General features: G+C 43.7%; 1 protein-coding gene across 2 annotated transcripts in view; it reads left to right on the top strand.

The window, feature by feature from the left end:
• The window catches only part of Hmbox1 (homeobox containing 1), a 157,353-nt gene extending 135,483 nt beyond the window's left edge, over window positions 1-21,870 (top strand). Inside the window, exons 7-11 of one of the 2 annotated variants that reach the window (XM_026398845.2) lie at window positions 4,566-4,648; window positions 6,325-6,420; window positions 7,122-7,216; window positions 7,462-7,533; window positions 9,176-21,870. In XM_026398845.2, the coding sequence (XP_026254630.1) occupies window positions 4,566-4,648; window positions 6,325-6,420; window positions 7,122-7,216; window positions 7,462-7,533; window positions 9,176-9,313 (484 nt within the window). In that variant the 3' untranslated portion in view covers window positions 9,314-21,870. The remainder of the gene's footprint in view (window positions 1-4,565; window positions 4,649-6,324; window positions 6,421-7,121; window positions 7,217-7,461; window positions 7,534-9,175) is intronic. The other variant, XM_026398848.2, reaches the window with a different exon arrangement.
• The last annotated feature ends 304 nt before the right edge of the window (window positions 21,871-22,174 follow it).

Genomic DNA, 22,174 nt, shown 5'->3' with positions numbered 1-22,174 from the left:
TTCTGTTTTTTTTTTTTTTTTAAAGAGAGAGTGAGAGAGAGAGGGGGACAGAGAGAGAGAGAATTTTAACATTTATTTATTTTCTCTTAATTCTCAGCGGACACAACATCTTCGTTTGTATGTGGTGCTGAGGATCGAACCCGGGCCGCATGCACGCTAGGCGAGTGCGCTACCGCTTGAGCCACATCCCCAGCCCCTGTCATTCTGTTTTTATGACTGTAGTTTTGAAGTATCGTTTGAAGTCAGGTAGTATACTATCTCCTGCTTTTTTCTTTTCACTCAAGATTTCTTTGGCTAGTTGAGGTGTATTGTGGTTCCATACAAATTTTAGTATTGTATTTTCTAGTTCTGTGAAGGATATTGTTGGTAATTTGATAGGGTTTGTGTTGAACCTGTAGAATGCCTTGAGTAGTACCGATATTTGAACAATATTGATCATAGTATGACTTTCCATTTTTGATGTCTTCTTCAATTTCTTTTCATCAGGGTTTCATAGTTTTCATTGTAGAGATCTTTCACCTCTTTGATTTAATTTATCACCTCCCTCCCTCCCCCTGTTGTAAATAGAGTTGCTTTCTTGATTTCCCTTTTAGATAATTCTATATTGGCATATAGCAACAGAACTGATTTTTGTACATTGATTATTTAACCTGCAGCTTTGCTGAATTCATTCATTAGTTCTGAGCTTTTTGGTGGAGTCTTTGGGGTTTTGTATATGCAATATTATGTCATTTGCAGAGATAATTTGACTTCTTCTTTTCCTCTTTGGATGCACTTAATTTCTTCCTTTTGCCTGACTGCTTTGTATAGGGCTTCCAGTACTGTGTTGGATAAAAGTGGGCATTCTTGTCTTGTTCCAGATCCTATGGAGAAAATTTTCAGATTTTCCTTATTAGTACAATGTTAACTTATGATAAATGGCCTTAATTGTGTTGAAATGTATTCCTTTCTCATCTCATTTGTTCAGATTTTTATAATGAAAAAAATGTTAGATTTTATTAAATTCTTTTTATCATCTGTTATCAAGATTTTTCCTGCATCCTGTTTATGTTTTAGGTCTGTTTACTGATTTGCATGTGTTGAACCATCCTTGCATTTCTAGAATGAATCCCACTTGATCATAGTGAATAATCTTTTTAATGTACTGTTAGATTCAGTTTGCTAGTATTTTCTTTTTTTAAAATATTTATTTATTTTTTAGTTGAACACAATACCTTTATTTTGTTTATTTTTATGTAGTGTTGAGGATCGAACCCAGGGCCTCGCGCATGACAGGCGAGCGTTCTACCACTGAGCCACAACCCCAGCCCTGCTAGTATTTTCTTAAAGATTTTTACACCTATGTTCATCAAGGATATTGGCCTATAGCTTTCTTTCTATGTGGTGTCCTTTTCTGGTTTGGGTACCAGGGCAATGCTGGCTCTGAAGAATGAGTTTAGAAGAATTCCCTCTTCTTCAATATTTTAGAATAATTTAAGAATTGATATTAGTTCTTTAAATATTTGTTAGAATTTAGAAGTGAAACTGAGCTGTACATTTCTTAGTTATAAAAATAATAGGTTGTTGGTCTGGGGTTGTGGCCCAGTGGTAAAATGCTTGCCTAGACGAATGAGGCACTGGGTTCAATCCTCAACACCACAAAAAAATAATAAATAAAATAAAGGTATTGTGTCCATCTACAACTAAAAAATATTTTTAAGAGTAATCATAACAGTAGGTCTTTATTAGTCCTAGAGAAACTATTGTGAATAACTGCATTTTCTTGAGCTTTTAAATTTAGAAAAAGTTACTATTTTTTTGCTTCCATCTTCTTTATTTTATATAGTTAGATCCTGAAAAATTACAGATTAAAAATAAAATTTAATACTTTTTAATGCAGTATAAAACACATAACACAAATAATTGCAATTTCTAATTTAGCTTGCAAAAATATGGCTTTATCTTTTTAGTCTTTATAACAGCAATCATAATCTTAATGTTTTCTATCTGATCCAAAACTTTCAAAACATAAGTTGTTTACAGAGTTGTATTATTCAATAAGCTAGTTCTTAATTATTTCAGTGTTTCCTCAAATATCTTTAATTAACAAGAAAATTATGAAAAATAGCACATTTTTTTTTTAAAGAGAGAGTGAGGGGAGAGAGAGAGAGAGGGAATTTTAACATTTTATTTCTTAGTTTTCGGCAGACACAACATCTTTGTTTGTATGTGGTGCTGAGGATCGAACTCGGGCCGGCCGCTCGCATGCTAGACGGGCGCAAAAATAGCACATTTTTAAAAGAAATTCAATAGATAAGTATACAAAGTAGGATGTGAAAATCAATCTTAATTACCACCAGTGTTTCCCTTATGTCTCCTCTACTCCTAACCTTCTTGCTCCCCAGAGATAATAATTCCTAACATTTTAGTATGTATCCTTCAAAACCTGCCTTGTAACATTTCTGTACTTTCAGTTGACAGCAGTTCACAGACTGTGATGTCATTTCTTTTGGAAGCCCCACATTGGGTTGGTGGTGATTCTGTCCATCATTATTGCTTTGTCAACTGTGCCAAGGAGGAATGTTGATTCAGACTTGCACTCTGACCTCGTGGTTTTCTATATAGAAGAAAAAAAGATGCATATAATGGTAACTATAATACAAATTGAAAGAGTTGTAAGATAGGAACAGATGAGGTGCTGTGGGATTCATAAGGTAAAGAAAATTTGCTTGACTGGCCAAGAGTGAATATTTGATCTGTACCCTGAAATATAGGCAAGATTTACATTGGGGGAAGGGCAAAAAACAGATGTACTGGCAAGAGAAAGCACAGTAATGCAGTCTTTACAAGGTTGTTCCATTTTTCTAGGCTATGGGAGCAGCAGCAGATCAAGATGCAAAGTTACTGTGAGGGGAGACTCAGCCTCCCATAAACTTTTGGAAACTTCTGAATAGTCAAGCGAAGCTCTAAGTAGCTTAGCCCATCATCAGGGCTCAACTCAGCACTCCTCTGGATGTCTTTTCAGATTCCTGCCTGTTACACTCTGCACAGTACTGTCCGCAAGTCCTATGTGTAGAAATGGAGCAGTTACAAGGATAGTGACTTGGGAAAATCCTCAGAGTGAACAGTGGGCCTGAAAATGATAGCAGGAAATCAAGCAGGAAAATATGCTTAAACCATAGGATTCAGAAGGAAACTGTGGGGAGGGTGGTCAAGGTGCCATCATGGAGAAAGCTGGACAGAGCAGGGGTCAGCAGCAGTCAGACTTGGGAGGTTTGGGTGGGTGTGGGGGTACTACTCCAGGGTATTTTTGCAGCAGTGTCCCTAAAGAAATAGTAGGTACTAGAATTTGATAAGGGGTCATTTCCTTATCCTACATTTCCAGGCTTAAGTTGGGAATATTCTCTTGTTTCTCAAAACTCATAGATGATAGAAAGAGTAGAAATAATAATAAGCATTCTGTTCCCACAGAGTGTCTCATGGGTCTGATAAAAGGGTAGATGTAGCAAGTCTAAATTCCTTTAAAAGTACTATTGAGCAAAAATAATACCTACTTTTTTAACATAGGAAAAATATAAACCTACTTTTTTAACATAAGAAAAATGCAAAGAAAATGTTTAAATATCCTCCTACTAAACCCTTTTCCCCACAATGAATAATTAGTATTTTCAGGCTAATGTATATTTTTCCAGCTTTTATCCATGCAAATTGGTGTATACATAGACTGGAATTTTAAAATTCTGATAATAATAATTTTGCATGCATATTATTCTGCAGATTGTTTCTTGCACTTAGAAATATGTCATAAAATTGGGCTGGGGATGTGGCTCAAGCGGTAGCATGCTCGCCTGGCATGCGTGCAGCCCAGGTTCGATCCTCAGCACCACATACAAACAAAGATGTTGTGTCCGCCAAAAACTAAAAAAATTCTCTCTCTCGCTCTCTCTCTCTCTCTCTCTCTCTCTCTCTCTCTTTAAAAAAAAAGAAAAGAAAAGAAATATGTCATAAACATCCCTCCAAGTCAGTGGACAGAGTGCTAACTTATTTCTCTAGTCATTTTTAAATAGCTGTGTATAAATATAAATATTCCATAATTTTTTCTGCCATTCTTTTGTTAATGGGCATAATTTCCAGGTTTTTGCTACTACAAACAATATGACCAAAAAAAAAAAAAAAAAGTCCTGGGCATTGTGACTGTAATCACTCATACATATCAAAAATCACTTTTATATTGATGACATCTTTTAATGAAATACAGCAGTGTGTGCACTTTTGCTGTACCATAGGCTAGGCACTAGGTGACATAGAGCTATATAAGTTTAATTAGTTAAAATTAAGTAAAAGTTAAAATTCTTTCCCTTACGTTAGCTTCATTTCAAATGCTCAGTAGTCATGTGTAGTGGCTGCCATACCGAACAGCCTACAAGAGTCCATTTCTATTCTACAGAAAATTCTGGAAGACCACCTGAACTAGACACTTGAATGGTACATTTTAAGGAAGAACATGTTTTTCAATGAGTTAGTGTTTTTATGAGAGCACATTTAGAAAAGTAAAAAGATTGTGTCTTTATTGGTTGCCTCTGCAGTTACTTCAATGAGAATCAATACCCAGATGAAGCAAAGAGAGAAGAAATTGCAAATGCTTGCAATGCAGTTATCCAGAAGCCAGGTGAGGGCCAAGCCCAGGCTGCTCTGTGTGCTGCTCTTGTTATGCTACATCATTTAGGCCACTGCATCTCCGACTCATTTCAAGTCAATGCTCTCTGCTCAGCCTGTGCCATCCTTCTGCAGGTCACTGCCTTGTCTTGTCCTGTCCAAACAGTACTTCTGAGGGATATTATGGCATTCAGAATCAAATGCTCACATACACTGGAATTTCCAGGGAGAGACCCTGCAAACGGTTTGAGACCTTGAAAAATTTTTTATTTTATGTATAGATTTTTCTTTCCAAAATTTAGCATAAATATATCAAGTCCAAAATGAACTTACAGTTTGAAATATTTAAATAAGCTTGCTAATAAAAAGATTAGATAGATTTTTCTTTTTTAAAAACAATTGTTATACATTGTGTGATTCTGTATTCCTTTTTGAGTTGGCTCCTGTCTCCTCCCCACGTTGGGACGACTTCTGCTTAGGAAAAACTTAGGTAACACCCTTTTAAAGTCCTGTTGTTTCTGTGCAAGTCAATGGAGCCACTTAAATCCTTCATAAGTATTTTATTCCATGTACTTGACTATTTCACGTTTTACAGATTTTTGTTACCAAAAACCATTCTCAGTTAAGGTTATCTAATTGATTTCCATTTGGCCAGTTACTTTGAATGGCTTAAAGATTATATGCTAATGTATCCATGTCTTATAACAATGAAGCAGTAATTTATTTTCCCTTCTGTTAATGGACAATTGGGCATAATTTCCAATTTTTGCTACTACAATCAATATGACAATGAAGCCAGACTTCTAGCCACACTATAACAGCTCCAACTGTATGTAAGTGAGAGGAATCTGTACCCTTTTTTACATAAGCCAAAAGTCCTAGTCCTAAAGCTTTGCAGGTACTTGAACTCTCCCTGGAAAACACTGTACCCATATATCACCAAGACCCTAACAAATCTGTTTTCTGGTTTCTCCACCCACTGTGGACTTAAAGCTGAAAAACGGAAATGGACAGGAGAGAAGGGAATGGTACAGGTGGGTCCTTATTGGCAAGCATAGTACTTTTTATAAAAAATTACATTCAAACCAAAGAAAATAGTAAGTCTGAAATGCAGCCTGAGTGATACTGTGTATTCCAGTGTAGTCACAGTAATGCATGGTCACAGTGGCCTTTAGCCTTCAAGGAAGCATGTGTCATATATTCCTGGTCTTAAGACAGGAAGAAAATAATTAATAATGAAGGCCTTAAAGATGTAAGTAAATTTCGATTGTTTAGACACTTGATAAATAATAACAACATTCCCTGGAATGATGCTAATTAAATGAAGCCTCCACAGTACTATCATAAGAACTTTGAATCTAGCACCCTAATATACTGACTTTGTGGAATTATTTACTATTATGTTTGCCCTTATGAATCAAAGCATATTATATAAAGAAGCACATTGTATTATTAGTTGCTAGGTATGTACTCATGTGTGTCTTTATTCATTTCATAATAATTTTAGTGTGCACATGGTACTAGGTCATGCTAAAAAAAAAAAAAAAAAAAAAGATTCTCCCTGCTGTTATTTTGACAATAAATGGAATCAAAAGCAACTTTTAAAGAAGAAAAGTATTATCCCTTAAAACTAGTTCGTTCTTGGGTCCAAGATATAGATTATCTGAATTTTATTGCATGCATTCACAGGCAAAAAATTGTCCGATCTGGAACGAGTTACCTCCCTGAAAGTATATAATTGGTTTGCTAACAGACGGAAGGAGATCAAGAGGAGAGCCAATATCGGTAATGTATCAGAGAGACTGCTTTCTCTCATGAGGAAGTTACAAACATTGTGTTTAAGAGTGACTTCAGTTTATTAACTGCAGGTCTAAATGATCCTAATAAAAATCACCCTGTTTTTTCTCATTGTATATTTATTTATTTGTTTGTTGTAGTTTTAGATGGACAGCATGCCTTTATTTTGTTTATTTTTATGTGATGCTAAGGATTGAACCCAGGGCCTTATACATGCTAGGCAAGCACCCTGCCCCTGAGCTAAAGTGAAAAAGGAAGAAATAAAGCATTTCTTTCCCCGATCAAAGCTGTAACCAAAATAAGAAAAATAATTTTTTTAATTGATGAGATTGGGATAGGAGATTGGTTTTGCACTTCTAAAATTGTATTTCGTTTAGACATACACTTCCTGTTCATCATCCCAACTCTGTGATGTTCTGTAGGACCTCAAGACCAGTTAACAAGTTTTATGAATCAGGGTGGACCACATGACATGCTAGTGGCAGGGACAATAGGATGGCAAATGTGCATCTCTCTGAGCTGCATGCTGTTGGCTTCCACCCACTTGTAGTTCAAAAGAAACAAAATGTTGATGAATTGTAGGCTCTCGTTTAATGATATTCCAATTTCCTCAACATGAAAATTAATTGTGTTTCAGCCACTGTGATAAGGCAGCAGATAATTTAGGGATCTATTTGCTTTTTTCGAAGAAGCAGCAATCCTGGAGAGCCATGGGATAGATGTACAGAGTCCAGGAGGCCATTCCAACAGTGATGATGTTGACGGGAATGACTACTCCGAGCAGGTGAGCAGCTGGCACCTGGGCCAAGGTTCCTGGTTAGTGAGCAGTGGGACAGTGTGAGGACAACTTAGATCCTGGGGTGTGGTGGTGTGGGGTGGGGGAGGGGAAGCAGTCAGTGTCCCTCCATTCTGCTCACGTGTCTAGATAGAATTTCATGTAATTTGAAAGGAATGTGGTAAGATTCAGTTGTCCTGTTGAATTTGTGAGAAATCGCTATTCACCCACATGGATTTATTGTCATACAACAGGATACTTGGCAAGTACGCAATGGGGAGGAGGAGGAGGGAAGAAGTTCAGAGGGAGGCAGAGAAGCAGAGAAGGTAGAAGAAGAGAGGAGGATCTGATCCAAACAAGCAAGTTACACCATTCACCACACACACTCAGTGTTTTTGAGAAGTACTAGGGGCAACTGGGCAGCTGTGTGACCCATGCCTAAACATGTACCGACGCAGGGCGCAATGGAAGGCCCCACCACTCCAGCCCCATTGCCGTTGGAGCCCTCATGCCAGAGGAGCTGTTTCTCCACAGTCTCTCTGGCACAGTAACACACGCATCCTCTCATAAGTACACCATCTGCATGTCTTTTCATCTCACATGTATGGGAACTCACCAGTGTGGTTTATTCTGCATTGCTTGGGGAAACGTGTATTTAATTGTAGCCACTGCATGGAGTAATTCAGTAACTAAGACTGTGGGAGTCCCCCCCACACCTATGTGTTGACAGATTTCATCAAAAAATTTTAATAGGACTTAAGTTTCATTTCCATTTTGAAAATGTCGAGAATATATGGTCCCTTCCCTTCTACCAACCCAGCAAGAAAACTTTTGCTCTTTCCTGTGGCAGTTTTCCCTGCCCCTCAGCCAGTTAGTAAGCAGTCCATCGTGTTCTTCCTTCTCCTGGCTGGTTTACTGACTCTGCTTACCAGCTCAAGCCCACAAGGTACTCAAGAGCGCGTGCTGTTTTCCGTGGACCCCTGCCTTAATCCTGAAGACTAATATGTGAAATGAGAGTGAAACAGTAACACCACACATCTCAGGGTTGCCTTTTAAGGACTCCAAGTCATAGCCCCACCTTTTATTCAGAAGAATGTTCTCTAAGTCTTTCTAGTTAGAAACGTTCCTGTTATTTTTCAGTAGACCAATAAAGAGGGATCATTTCCATCTTTTTTTTTTTGCAGATGCTCTGAGGGCAGCACATCCCATGCTTTTTTCCCAATGGGTTTACCCTTCCAAAGCTCTGTGATACAGAGTTCCCCTGAAGATGTGAGGGTGAGAAACATCCTCCTTCCTTGTGACATTGTTTTCAGTGCCTGACATGCACCCTGCTGCACCAGTTTTCTTCACAGCTTTACTGTTTAAGTGTTGTGCTTCAAGGGAGAAGAGCTTCAACTCACTCTAAGTTAGACACCCACTCCCTTTCCACAGCTACTTTCAGCTACTTTCTCCCTGAGCCAGTTCAGGCCACGGCACTTTTGTCCTGTTGTAACTGAGATTTTTCTTCTTTTATCTATAGGATGTTGGTGCCTGTTGTTTTAAGTCTTGTTTACATGGATTCTAATAATCTATGAGTAGCAATCAGGAATTTAAAAACTCACTAGTGTGTCCTTCAATGACTAGTGCTATATTTGTTGCATACAGATCCAAATTGTTGGGTTTTTAATCAATCAGTCCAGGTTTGATCACTACTAACCATTTTTTTGATAGAATGAATAAAATTGAGTGAGAACAAAACCTTTTAGTTATTTTTATTGGATGAGTCATAAAAATGTCAACTGGAAGTCTCTGAAACTATATCCATTCAGTGTCTACTTAAATACAGTTCACCTCTACTCTGATATGAGATGCTTCCCAACCATGTCCTCCACAAGTGTTCTGTTTCCCCGGCCCCTGCATGCTTCTCTGTGAGCTAGAGCACAGCACCAGTCAACTGATAACATTCATTTCTTATTTCTGCACATCTAGGATGACAGCACGAGCCATAGTGACCACCAAGACCCCATCTCATTAGCTGTGGAAATGGCAGCAGTGAACCATACTATCTTGGCATTGGCCCGACAAGGAGCCAACGAAATCAAGACAGAGGCCCTGGATGATGACTAATCAGGGAGGGTTAAACATGACAAGTTAACTTAGTTTAGACGTAGCACCTTAGCAGACTTTCCTCAGTCCTTAACATGTGTTCTTACAGTATAACTTGCAGTTTCTTGTATGTCAGGTAGCCGTTAGGGTCTTGTTCTGTGAAGATGGCATGGTGCCCTCAGCCTTTGCATATACTCTCTCAGTATTAATTCCCAGTAAATAATAACCAACCAATCAACCAAACTCCCTCTCCCAGCCCCTGAGGCTAGAAAATCTTGCTGCTCCGTCTTAGCATTCCACAAAAGTGCTTCCAGGTATTTAGATAGCCCTCAGTTTTCAAATATTAGGCTGTGTGTAAAATCTTGGGTACCTTTAGATTCATGTAACACTAGTCTGTACCCCCTTTTCCTTCCCCAAGATTGGTAGAATGCAAGCTGAGGTAGTGGCACAGGATTGACAGACACCATTTGGGGAGTATGCACAGAGTGAAAGGAACACTAGAACCCCCACCTCAGTGTGAGAATCACTGATTTCAGCTGCAATAAGCCGTGCCTCATTATAGTCACACTGTGGCTAGACTATACTTCTTTGGGTGCTGTGCTAAGAATGTCAATGGAAAACTCGATCTCAGATTTTGGTTGATGTTAACATGCCTGACACAGACATCCTTTCCTCTCACAAGCTGTGTGACTTAGTAGATAAAATACTGCCTTCTGCCTTTGGGACCATGATTTAAAACAAAACAAAAAGACAAAAAAGTTACAAAAAAAAACAAAACCCAGCTTGAAAGCAGTATGAGCCGAATGTCCGAGGGATGTTAAGTCCAGCTCTCTGAACCACTGTACATTCCGCAGCACAGTTCTCGGTGCCTGCCTGGAAAAGTCTTGGAGGTTATCGTGGAAGTTGCTTTCCTCCTATTGGTGTCCCCTTTCCCTGCTACCAAAAAAAGTCTTTCACAGATGGAGCTAAGGTCAAAGATGAGTGAAAGAACGTAGTCTTTGTATCCATTAACAGAAGCCCCTCAATCTGAGTCAGTAGAGGACTTTGTAGGGGATTGTGCTGACTATCACAGATGCAAAAACTTGCCCAAATAGAGCGAAAAAAGCAGGGGACATTTACCATTTACATTGTGAGTGTGCAAGATACAATGGGATGTAACTGCTTTGTTGTTCTCTTTACTCTGTCCTTGTAGAGGTATGAAAAGCTATATTGCTACAGGCAATTTATTTAATAATTGGAAGCCATATTGATAATGGATGTGGTAATATTTGTAAAGTTTAATCTACTTTAAGCAGCAGTAACTAATGGAATTTTTTTCCTTGATCACATATGTAGCACTTTTGTTACTTTTTAAAGATATTTATATTTGATAAATCTTTTTTCATTTTGAGAACTCAAAATACCAAACAGTGAACTTGCGTTTAAAGTCACCCTGTGATCACCTTGTCATCCAGTAGCAAAATGATGAACTATTCATGCATCAAAGAAAATTACATCTGCTGGCCTTGTATGAAAGTGATCTCCTGGCGTCTCGATTAAATGACACACTGTCACTATGGGTGAGAAGAAAGAGCCTTCAGTGGCAGGGTAGGGTGCATCTGAAAGAGGCACAATGGCTGTGTGTTTTCTGCCTCATTCCGTCTCCTTCATATGTCTTCATATATCTAAGCCTTGTTTAAAGGGGTGTGTGGGCTGGCGTTGAGCAAGGCTTGTGTCTCTACCATTATCTAGAAACAGTTTCTAAGATGGAAGGAAGGTGCCATTTCCCCTTCTCCCTCCTCCCTCACCAAATGTATTCGAAGTGAGAGAGAAGAAAGATTCCTGACTTTGTCCTTGTTTTCCCCCTCTCGTTTGTGGGATTTTGAATATCTGCCAGTTGTTAGCTGGTCTCACTCCACTTAAGACATACACTGACAGGTCCTCCCCTTAGCGGTAAATCCTGCTTATATGTAAGTATGAAGAAGTTTGTGAGGGCATTAGAATGCCATCTACCTAGTCTGTGACTTTAAAGATCTGCAGTAGGGCCTGGTCCTGCCCGTGGGGAAAATATATGCACTTTTTCTCCCAGCTTCCAAGAATTCAAGTAAAACTGAGCAGTCTTCTCTGTCTTACTGTGTTACTTGAACCAACAAATTCAAGAGTAGCATTTATTATTCTCAGGAATGAGCCCACCACCACCACACCTAGTCATATTCTTTCTTGGTTTATTTGACTTATTTCAGTTGGGAGATTTTGTTGGCTTTATTTTCTTTTTAGAAGAAATATGTTGTATCTTTCCTTTTTAGTGGATTTTTTTTTTTTTGGCTTATTCTCAGTTGAGTCAGAAAAAACAAGGGGAGAAAGAAATGTATTCTCTGACAAGCTACTTCCATGATTTATTGTGGGGAGATTATTGTAATTGATGGCTTCTTTACGATGGGATTCCTGTGTCATCTGTTCTTGCCTTTTTAAAGGAACAGACCCAAACTGCTAAGACAGCTGCAGTTTCTAAAGAAATTCAGTGATTGCCATAGAAAGAGCTAGAATGCTTCATTGTTTCAAGGCCTTAAAAGAAGCAAAGAGATGTCGGAGAATATGGTGGAGCTGGCAGTGTGTAGGCAATGCGGACCCTGTCTTGGAGTGTGGTGACAGTGAGGTGGCAGGCACCCTGGGGGTGGGACTGTGGAGGAAGGCTGGGGAGGGCTGCCTGCTGCATAGCCCATGCCTTATCTAGGACTTTTGCTTTTCACCAAGAAGAAAAAGTTCCTTCTTTGGGGTTAAGATTGAAATATACCATCGGATTTCTGTTTGTCTCCAGGTTCACTTTGGCTATCTTGTCCAGACCACCTTTAGTTCTTATAATGGCAAATAGAGCTGCCACTGTTTGATTTTTAGTATCTTTGGATGGTAAATATTTTCTTAAGTTTTTTTCAGGTTTTAGATGTGGTATTAAAATAGAAACCCTACAGTGCTCTATTACTAAAGGGAAAGGAGCCAGGCTCTTCAAACTCACACTTCTCAGTGTCTCTGCCCCTGCTTTCATCTCCGTCTGTATTTCTCCAGGCCCCAGGGGGCTCTTTCAGGGACTATTCTTCCTGGTTGAGGAAGACTCTTAACAGTGAGGTGTGAGGTGACCTTGCCAGCCAAGTATTCATGTGGTTTGTCCTTTGTTATTTTTTAGATACTTTAATCGGATGACTGTGGTCAGATGGGTAGACTTCCCTTCCTTCCTGAAACACTGGACATGGGGACTTTTCAAGATGGACCATCTGCCTGTGGATAACCTTACTAGCAGATGGAAGCAGGCGAGGGGACACAGGAAATACACTCTTACCTAGGCTTTCTAGCACCATTCAACACTAAGTAGACAGTCTCTTTCAGCATAACATATAATGTAGAAGTACCCCATAAAACAAATTTCTTCCCAATTTTTGTCCTTTAAGTGCCCCATCACAGGAAAAGGACACCTGGGACAGACAAGCAAGGAGCCCAGTTTAAAGTACCTTTCACCCCAACTCAGTAGAAGTAACCCCACAAAAGACTTGAAAGAGGATGATCATTAATACTGAGTTACACAAATCCAGTCCTCCAGTTCCTGAAAGATTTATGATTCAACAATACTCATTTTAGGTCCAGATGTCTGGATATATTTTTACCTCAAAGGGGATAACACATGAAGAAGTCACTGAGGTTGTTTCAATTCTACCTATTTGGCCTTTGTCTTTAGGGAATCTTGATTTTAAAAACTTGCCTCTTGGATACCAATCATCAGGCACCAAGTATAATGGACTCTCAGTCAATAATCTGCCACTTCCTGTCTCTGAATAGCTCCTCTTCCATTTTCTAAGCGTTCTACCATGGTGCCCTCATCTTGAGTTGACTTTACTAGAACTGTTAATCCTCTGGCCACAGGCAAAGTGGGTGGTTCACCCATCTCTGAACACAGACCCCTCCTGTGATGGCCAGCTTCATGATGTCTGCCCACAACAGTGGAATTGAGTTCTATTCCCCAAACAACTGCCCACCCTGTCCTAGAAATGTGAACTTGAAGCCCTTTTTCCCTTTGATCCTAAGGAGGATTTGATTAGAAGTAGTCTTCCCTTTTAGCTTATGGCTCTGCCTTTTAAAATTGCCTTTTATCTTTTGTTTAGAGAACAACCAGAGTATTTTTTTTTCCCAGTGAGTCTCACAGATTCTTAGGCAATAATTTTCCTTGTGGTTGATGATCTTGTGTTCAGTAGTTCTCCACATTTAATAGTTATGACCTCCTACGTTTTGTGTTGGTTTCATGTTAATCTTTGTGATCAAAATCCTAAGCCGGAGTGGTGGTAGATTTCTTTCCTTTTGTTGTGATTTTTAGTGATGTTTGACTACTGTATTCATTGGGGCTGCATCAAGACCAGCCAGGTCCATTTATAGCTTTACTGAGCCAGATTTATTTTCAAGTTTTTCCAAGTAAAAGTTGGGCGCATTGACCAGCTCTGCTGGTGGTGTCTTCAGGGCAATGGGAGTGGGGCGGGAGGTCGAGGGCAGGAGTGGGTGTTTCATGTGTACAGCATTCCTTTTTCTGTGTGCTCTTTAAATAGCAAGGATGTTTACTCAGGATCACTCGTCAGCCATATTGGTTTTGGCAAACTTAGCTCGTGCCCTGAAAACTGTTTCTTCACTTACAGTTTCTTCATTTCCATAGTGTCTGGCTTAACGTAGCCTGAAGGTAGTGTGTACCCTGATGGGAGTGGAAGATTTCCTGGGAAGGAACTGTGAGTGGCCAGCTTATTTCTGAGGATTTCATGGTAGCGTGCTGTCAGAGCAGAGGCCCTTTCTTTTTCTGTTTTGTGGTTTTCTTCATTATTCACTTTTGGATTCAAAGATGCCTATCACTTAAGAAGAGAGATCTCCTTATCGCTCTCAAGAGAACTAACATACAACAGCAGCAGCAAAGCCTGTTGAGGTGCAGCACACCAACACACCAGTTTTCTATTGACTCAAACTCCTCTGCACACACAGGGTATATTCAGAAAGGCCATTGTCAGTGCCCTTTCTCTACAAACTGGAAGTGAGAAGCCCTGTCCTTGCCTCCTACAGGACTGATGTTTGACTCGCCTCCCAGGAGTGCAACTTCGTTCCTATCTAGGTACCTTCAGAAGCTGGAAGTTTGTAAATTGAGAATTTTCTGAATCCATTCTATTATTCTTTCTTTGTGGGGATGAGAAATCACAACAGAAAGAAAGTTGACAATATGAGAAATAGAGTTTCCGATACCAGTTTCTTTTGCAATCAATAGGGGAGTGAGGGACGGTCTGACTGCACCCCCTTCTCATCTCACTGACTATGTATAGATGTCTTGGCATTGCAAATGTGCAGGTCCTGGGACTTTCTTTCATTATTCTTAACATTTGGGCAGAACTAACTCTAGCTGATCTCATTGGGGTGAAACCTGACTGGTCTTTCTGCAATATGCAAGTTTATCATGCACATCCCACACTCATCAGCCCCAACAACAGCAGGACACATCAGCAGAGGAAGCTTTGCGGCTGTCCTCTGCTGACGCCCCCTTTCTGTGGCCAGTCTCAGCAGCAGTCCTCATGCCCAGAGTCTGAACCTCAGTGCAGTGGCCTTGGCAGTGGGCAGCAGGAGCACATGCAGCTTGGTATGTGCTTGGGAAGTCCTGGGAGGGCAGCTTCCCTGACTCCATTTTCATTTTCTCTCTTTTAAATAAGACTGGCTGTTTTCAGCCATAATTAACTCACAAATTCACATTGGTGTGCTGTGATCAAATGAAGGTTTGGCTGAATCTCTTCAAATTGTAACCATGGTAATTGAGGGGGGTGGCATAGAATGAATATATAAAAATATAATGGCAATTGTTCTGAATGACTGAGTGTCCTCCTGACATGTAATTAGCTGTTTTAGCAGGATGTAGATTGGCATGGTCATAATTAAGAGGATTTCTGTCCTTTATGTGATTGAAAATAGCAGAGCTTCCATCCCTGTTCCTTTTTAGCACTAATGCTCCCAAGAACATTTGGAACAGCAACTCAGTAAACTAAAATAATGACACAGTATTCATGTGGTCCCAAAGTAGAAGAGAAAGATTTGGAGTTATTTCAGTTCCAAAATGGAAGCCACTCATTGTTGCCCACCATCTGACTTCTAGTTCTTGAAACTGCTCTCACATCCACTTTCAGCCCGCTTCACCTGGGGCAGGAACCGAAGTCGGAATCCCAGCTGCCAGCCTGGGAAGGCCTGGGGCTGCCTGCACCCACTTGCTGGCCTTCACTCCTGGTGCCTTGCTGGCCTGACATGGCGACAGTCACAGCCTCCGGGTATTTCTATTGCCATCACCGGTCACTATTCACCAAGCAGCACTTCATGGGGGCGAATGGCATTTTCCTCCCTGGATCATAGGATCCAGAGCAGATGATACGAATGGAACCTGGCGCCTGTAGTATTCTGAAGTCACCAGGGAAGGAGGACGCGTGAGTCTGCCCCAGCTTCTCACTTGCCACGAGGAGGGTGCCACCTTAGGTGACTCCACTGTGTCAGTGGCTTGTCTCCTCTCCCTTCCGCTGTCCTCTATCCCCGCTGCGCCTGCCCCGAGGGGCATCACATGATCTTTACACTGTCTGTGGCCCTTGCTCTTCTCCTGCTGAAGCGTCAGTCACATTGGGTAGGATCCAAGACGTGCTGGCCTTTCTCTGGCTGGCTTGGTGTTTTTTGTCGCTTGCGGGAGCCTTTACCTCACTATTCCATCAAGAGCCTGCAGGAGCGCGGCGGCCAGCAGTGCCACGGGCCTTCTTAACCCATCCCCTGTGTGCTCAGGAGTCATGCTCTGGGAGCTTGGGGCCACTTGCCCGTCCTCCCCAGGGCTGGACACCCCAGGACTGGTTAGTAGTCGCTGGAGAGAACTCAGCACTGGCTTTTTCCCTTCTTCTTTTAGTGTTTGTCCTTAAACAAGCCTTTCTCACACCTCAGGAGCAGCCCTTGCCTAGCTGACCTGTTAGTTACACTTCCGTTTCCTGAGGATGCCGAGAGGTGGCTGCCTGTTTAGAACTGTCCTCTTCCCCTGTCCCCAGACACACAGTTTAGAAGGTTTTTATGCCTTTTATCCTTCCCAAAATACCTAAGAAATGTATAGAAGTTGGGCTGGTACAGGGAAAAGAACCTGTGAAAGATTTTTATTCAGCGCTTCTATAAACGCCACCTTACCCGTCACCACCAACACACATGCACGCGCACGTGCGTCTACAGTTGCTGAAGACTGCTCTCTTTGGGATCTGTCAGTCTCTGGGACAATTGATTATGGGTTTATAACCCCAAAGAGCAGAGCATCCCTTATCTTGTTTTCGAAGCTACTGAAAGGGGACTCTGCATTAGCACTTGGAATCTGCCCTAGGACTAGAGACTCTAAGGACTGACCAGATGGGCTAATTCTGTGATCTGTGAGACATGCACCAAGACAGCCAGCAGAAGGTGGGACCTCCTTACATGAGCTGCTGGCCTAGGGATCTGAGTCCCAGATCTGAGTCCCAGATGTGCTGCCCCAGGGACAGTGCTACTTACACAGACGTGGCCCTGCTTACATTCTCAGATGTTCCCAGAGGCTACTCTGATCAAACAACCGTACACCAGATGTTCCTGTACCACCAGCAGCCCACCCTCCCCCAAGAAAACCCCTCACCAAACCGATGAAGACCTAGATAATACTCACGAAGTCAGCTTTTTGGAAGAAAACAGCAAAAGTAAATTGTCTTTGTAAGAATCTAGAGGGGAGATGCTATCATCCGTAACCCTGATAGTACCGGAGACACTACTGTTCCTTTGAGTTCTCAGCTCAGAAGAGCACCTGACACACATGGTGGTGTTCCCTGGGCACTGGACCAAGCATCTGTACTGCCGCCCCTGATCCTCAGGGAAGCCCACACCCTCACCCTGCAAGCCAGATGGGCCTCCAGCGCGTGCTGCTTCTAGTAGGATGCAAGGCAGGGGGGACCTGCTCACCCCTGCTGCTGAAGTCGTGTCTGCCAACCTGCTCCCTTGTCTCCTGAGACAGCACTGGCCGTCCAGTGCAACAGCACACCATCACATGGCCCCTTCTCTGTGAGCTGAGTACCCTTTGACGTGGAGCCAGCCAGGAAGAGGACCCAACCCCACACCCTTCCTCCGCAGGCCCCACAGCTTGTCAGGGGGGGCAGAGCACATGCGAGCGGGTGCTCCTTGCCCCACCCCGCCCCCGCACAGCAGTGGAGGCAGAATGGCACGTCCAGTGTCTGCTGCTCTCTCTTCAGCTCTCTTAGCAACTTCCCAGGTTCCTGCTCTGTCCAAATATGATTTTGCTCAGCCCTTTCCTCACCCTCCGTCCTCTGCACTGTAGTCGTGATGAGAGGCAGCGGGGTGTGGGAACTGGGCTCTGGGGTTGTGGTATTGAGCCTCCACCTTGCCTTGTGCCTCCCTGGCTCCTTGGGAGCCTTAACTGGCCTATAAGTAGCAGCTACATGGAGACAAACCCAGATTCAGGCCCAGTAGGGAACTCTAGTGTCCAGAATCCAGGAAAGACTGAGCTGCCTTGGGGTAGAGGTTTTGGGCCCTGTCCTGCCAGGGTTCATGTGGGGGCTCAGTGACTGGTCAGGAACACTGAAGAGGAGACACAGGCTCCAAACAGACCTGAAAATTCAGCTAACTAAAATTCTGTGCCCTCTCCCTTTTCAGCTCTTTCCCCATACTTGATGGGTTCTCTGGGTACTAGTTCTGTCACGTTCTCTCTTCTGATCTGTGTCACATCATAGGCATCCTTGAAGCCCAAGAGAGTGAAAACAGGAGCAAGACCACAGGTGTGGGCAGTCCTGGTAAGACAGTCTACCAGGTGACTAGTTAGGGCTGGTTGTGTTGTTAGCTGGCAATGGGGAGTATCTTACCCAGCCCTCATCCCCCATGAACACCTTAATTTGGAGGGGAAAGGGTATGTGTGCCTTTCATTTTTGTACTGATCCAGATTTTGCTTCTCTGGTGGTGGTCAGATGACGTGGAAATTTAGAACAGGGGCCACTGCTTGGTGCTGTGCAAGGAGGGAGCCTACAGGGGTCCCGGGCAGAAGCAAGACTTAGGACTTGTGGTTTCAAGGTGTGTTCCTCCCTCTAGGAATTACCAGTGTCCCAGCACTTCCAGGTGGAGTCTGAACAGTCTTGTTCTGTGGCTTCCTTTGAGCACAGAAACCTCTCCCATTTTTGCTTTATTGGAACTAAGAGCCCAGCATAAATGTGAGCGTCACTTTCCCACCTTGACGTTCACTGAAGCTGTTAAACTGGAAACAAGGATGTCAGAGCTGCGTCAGTGTGAGCCTCCGTGGTGCCACACTGTCCTCTCTGTGTTGGGGCCAGAGCCAGGGGCAGCACAGGCTGAGTAGCCCACGTGCACTCTCAGGGGATGAGTGAAGCACCTCCCTGCAGCTCTGGAAGTGGCCACCAGGAAGGCCAAGCCAGAGTTCCAGGGTGAGGGCAGAGTTGGCTCTCCACACTCTGGAAGCTCTGGCTGACCCTGTGTGTAGCACGTTGGGGTGGCCCGTGGCAGCCCAGCCTGCTGCCTTAATGGCTGCAGAGTCGGGACCTGGAGAGGCCTCTGCAGGCCCCTGAGCCCTACACAGATCACTGGCTTCTTCACACCTCCCGGCTGCAAGGTGGGATGCTCTCTCTGCCAGAATGTGCCAGGATCATGGCAGTGGCCTGACCCGAAGAGCCCACAGCCTTCTCTGATTTCCCCCGGGCTCGCCTCCCTCCCAGGGGCATGTTGGGTGTATTTCCAGGATAAATTCTTATTTATGTTTAAGTGCCTAAGCAAGTTACAGACCTCTGGGACCTGCCAGAGAGTCAGCCTGTGCCCTGTCCTTCCCACCCTGCACCTGGCCCTCAGGGTGGGCATCGGGTGGCTGCCCCTCCCTACTGCCCCTAGCTGTTCTGCAGGCAGAACGACCACAAGGGTAAGCAGCGGGGAGAGCTCTTCCTGGCCCGCAGGCTGGCTTTGTCACTGTTCCCTGTTTCTTTCGTCGGTGTGCTTATGTTCTTGGTTCTTAGAGAATTTTGGGGAGTCTGCTTAGCCATCTCGCTGGCTACTGAGCAATGGGGACAGGGGAGCAGGACAGTCTCAAAGCAGAATCTGTCTGGTAGCAGTTGGAGGATGCACCCAGATCCAGGAGGACAGAGGTGAAGCAAGCACAGCCTGAGCCTGGTGCCTCATCCCTCCCCAATCGCAGGGGCAGGGCGCCTGCTCACAAAGGCTGCCGGTAGGGTGTTGAGCAAGATCCAGCGCGCAGCTTTGGGAGTGAGTGTGAGAGTGTTTGCTTCTTTAGAGTGATGTAAGTGTGACCTAGCTATGGCCTTTATTCCAGGTGAGTGTAGGACAGATGTGTTGTGACTGTGCTCTGTTCAGATCACATTGCCAAGCAGCACACCGAGGACCTGTGGGTACATGAAAAGGTTTTGCAAAACGGAACAATCCATACTCAGGCACTTTATTTTCATTAATAACCCAGCATTTTTGTTCAGACCATGTAACAACCCGAACTCTGTGCATTCACACGCGGCGTGTGGGCAGGCGTGCCAGTGGAGTTCTGCCAGGAGGAGAAGGGCAGGTGGCTGGGTTATGTCACACCGGAGTACCACTGAGCTGTGGTGCAGACCAGGCCTGTCTGGGGGTGAAGTCACACAGCTAGGGCAGCGGCACCGTCCTCCCTTAGGTCCTGCCCAGTGCTGGCAGTTGCAGTGTTGCTGAGCAGAGGTGGTGTGAGTGGGGGCACAAGGAGAGGGAGGCAGCAGGGGACCTGGCCGCCCTTCACTGGATAGAACACTCCAGTCAGAGCAGAGTGCTGAGGAGTGAGGTCATTTCTAGACAAGTACGCTTGTTTTAGCATCTGCTGTGGGCTGGGCACTGGCTGGCATGGCAAGTTTTGTAGGAGGGACTGCAGATGTGATGCCTATGGTCCAATCAGGTGCCCCAGGCCAAAGGGGCCATGATTCCCAAAAGTATTCTGCTGCCACCAGACTTTGGGTGTCAAATGGGCCGTGAAGGATCCTGCCAGATGAGCACAGCCCCTCCCTGCCTTGGCCATTGTGTCTTAGTTTTTTGTTTCCCTTTGGGTCCCCCCCATCTCTATCCCCATCTTGTGCACCATGTGTCCCTGAGGGCGAGTCACACCTGTGTCTGAGTCTGCTGTATGGTGTTCAGTCTACCTCAAGGGTCATCATGGTAAGCTCTGTCCACACGAATCCTCCTTACACGCCACACACTGGAATGTATATCTCCCTGCCCTCCCGCCCTCCATAGCCCCTGACCCCGTGTTTCCTGTAATCACAACTCCTAGTGCAAATTGGATGCTGCTTTAAATGTGAAAACAATTGTTCAAAAGCTATAAAACCTGAATGAAAGCTAAAGCTGAATTTATAAGCCTTGTTGCATATGAGCCAAAAGTGCAAAAAGCTCTATATACTGAACTAACCTGCCACTCGTATAAATATAAATATATATAAATATATTAAAATCAGACTGTTCTACAAATTGTGTATTTGTATTTTTGTGTACGTACAATTTTCTGCTAAGCAGAAGGAGGATGTAGTATAGGATGCTGTGAGAAAAGACTTGGTTTAATCCTGTTTCTTTGTTACTTATTTTTGTTAACATCAGATGCCTGTCCTTGTCTTCTGTGTTGACACTGTTTGGAAAGCTGCAGCATCTCTTCCTTAGGTCCAGGGTCCACGAGAGGATGATGTCTGGGGCTTTTGAGCTGTTGCAGCCAACAGCCACTCAACAGGGAGTGTGGCTCATGGAAGCCCCGGGTGGAACCCAGAGCCACTCATGGACCTTTGGTGGCACGGAGGGGAGGGAGGGCTGACACACTTCAGACCAGGCTTGGCATTCTGACTTGCCTCTGGGAAGCAAATCCCACTTCTAGAAACCAACTTCCCACCAGAAACGTCAGCTCCCCCTAACAGACTCCACTGGGCCCATGAGGAGCCAGGCGGGAAAGCTCTGTCTTGGGAACAGGACCTCTGGTTTCTGGGCCATCGGTCTGCCCAGGAAGCAGCAGGTGGCTCTGCCTGGCTGCCTCTTTGAGGTCAGATTTCCACATGCCTCCCGCGGAGCTGCCCCGCTTCACCACCAGACCTTCAGCCCACACCCTGGGGCATCTCAGAGCCCACTCTGCCGGTGCTAAATACAAGAGGGGGTTAAAGTGGCCACCAGTAAAGACCAGAACCTGCCTCCAAAGGCCAGGCTGAAAGATGAGCTCCGGGTGCCCACCGTTGCCCACCCACCTCAGCCCCCCAGTCCCTCGCTGGGAAGTGTCCCTAGGGAGAGCGATGCTGCATCTTCACCTGTAGGACTCAGTTCACGGCAGTGTGTGACTGTAGCAAGCGGCCCTTGTTTCTGGATGTAAATGGTCAAAGAAACAAGTGCTCTATTGTATTGATTAAAATAGTTCCAATGAGTCCTGTTTCATTGTATCTCCTATTCTGGATTAGTGCCTTTTGGACAGTAGACTGTTCTGTAATTAAAATGTAGTATATACTGCTTTTTTGTACAGTTTTGTTTTAATAAAACTTTTTTTTAATTTGTGTTTATTTTAGTATTGTACCTATTAGAGAATAAAATGTATAACTGAACAAAGACTGACTGGGATTTTTTTTTTTTTTGAATCAGAACATGCTCATTTAGAATGCCTGTCACTGCTGAAGGGGTTCAAGGGTCCTATTCTTGGCACTCTTTTGTGCTTTTCTCAAAGGGATAGGGGAGCCCAGAGACCTGTGGAGAGGCTCACAGCACCGGGCACTACGAGCTTCAGAAAGCCCCCGTCTCCCACTTCCTGACCCTCCAACCTGTGCTCCTGGGCACCTGCTCCGTGTGGTCTTTCAGGAG

The sequence above is a fragment of the Urocitellus parryii genome, chromosome 14 (assembly GCF_045843805.1).
Source record: "Urocitellus parryii isolate mUroPar1 chromosome 14, mUroPar1.hap1, whole genome shotgun sequence".
Taxonomy (NCBI): domain Eukaryota; kingdom Metazoa; phylum Chordata; class Mammalia; order Rodentia; family Sciuridae; genus Urocitellus; species Urocitellus parryii.
This window is presented reverse-complemented; position numbering and strand designations above follow the sequence as displayed.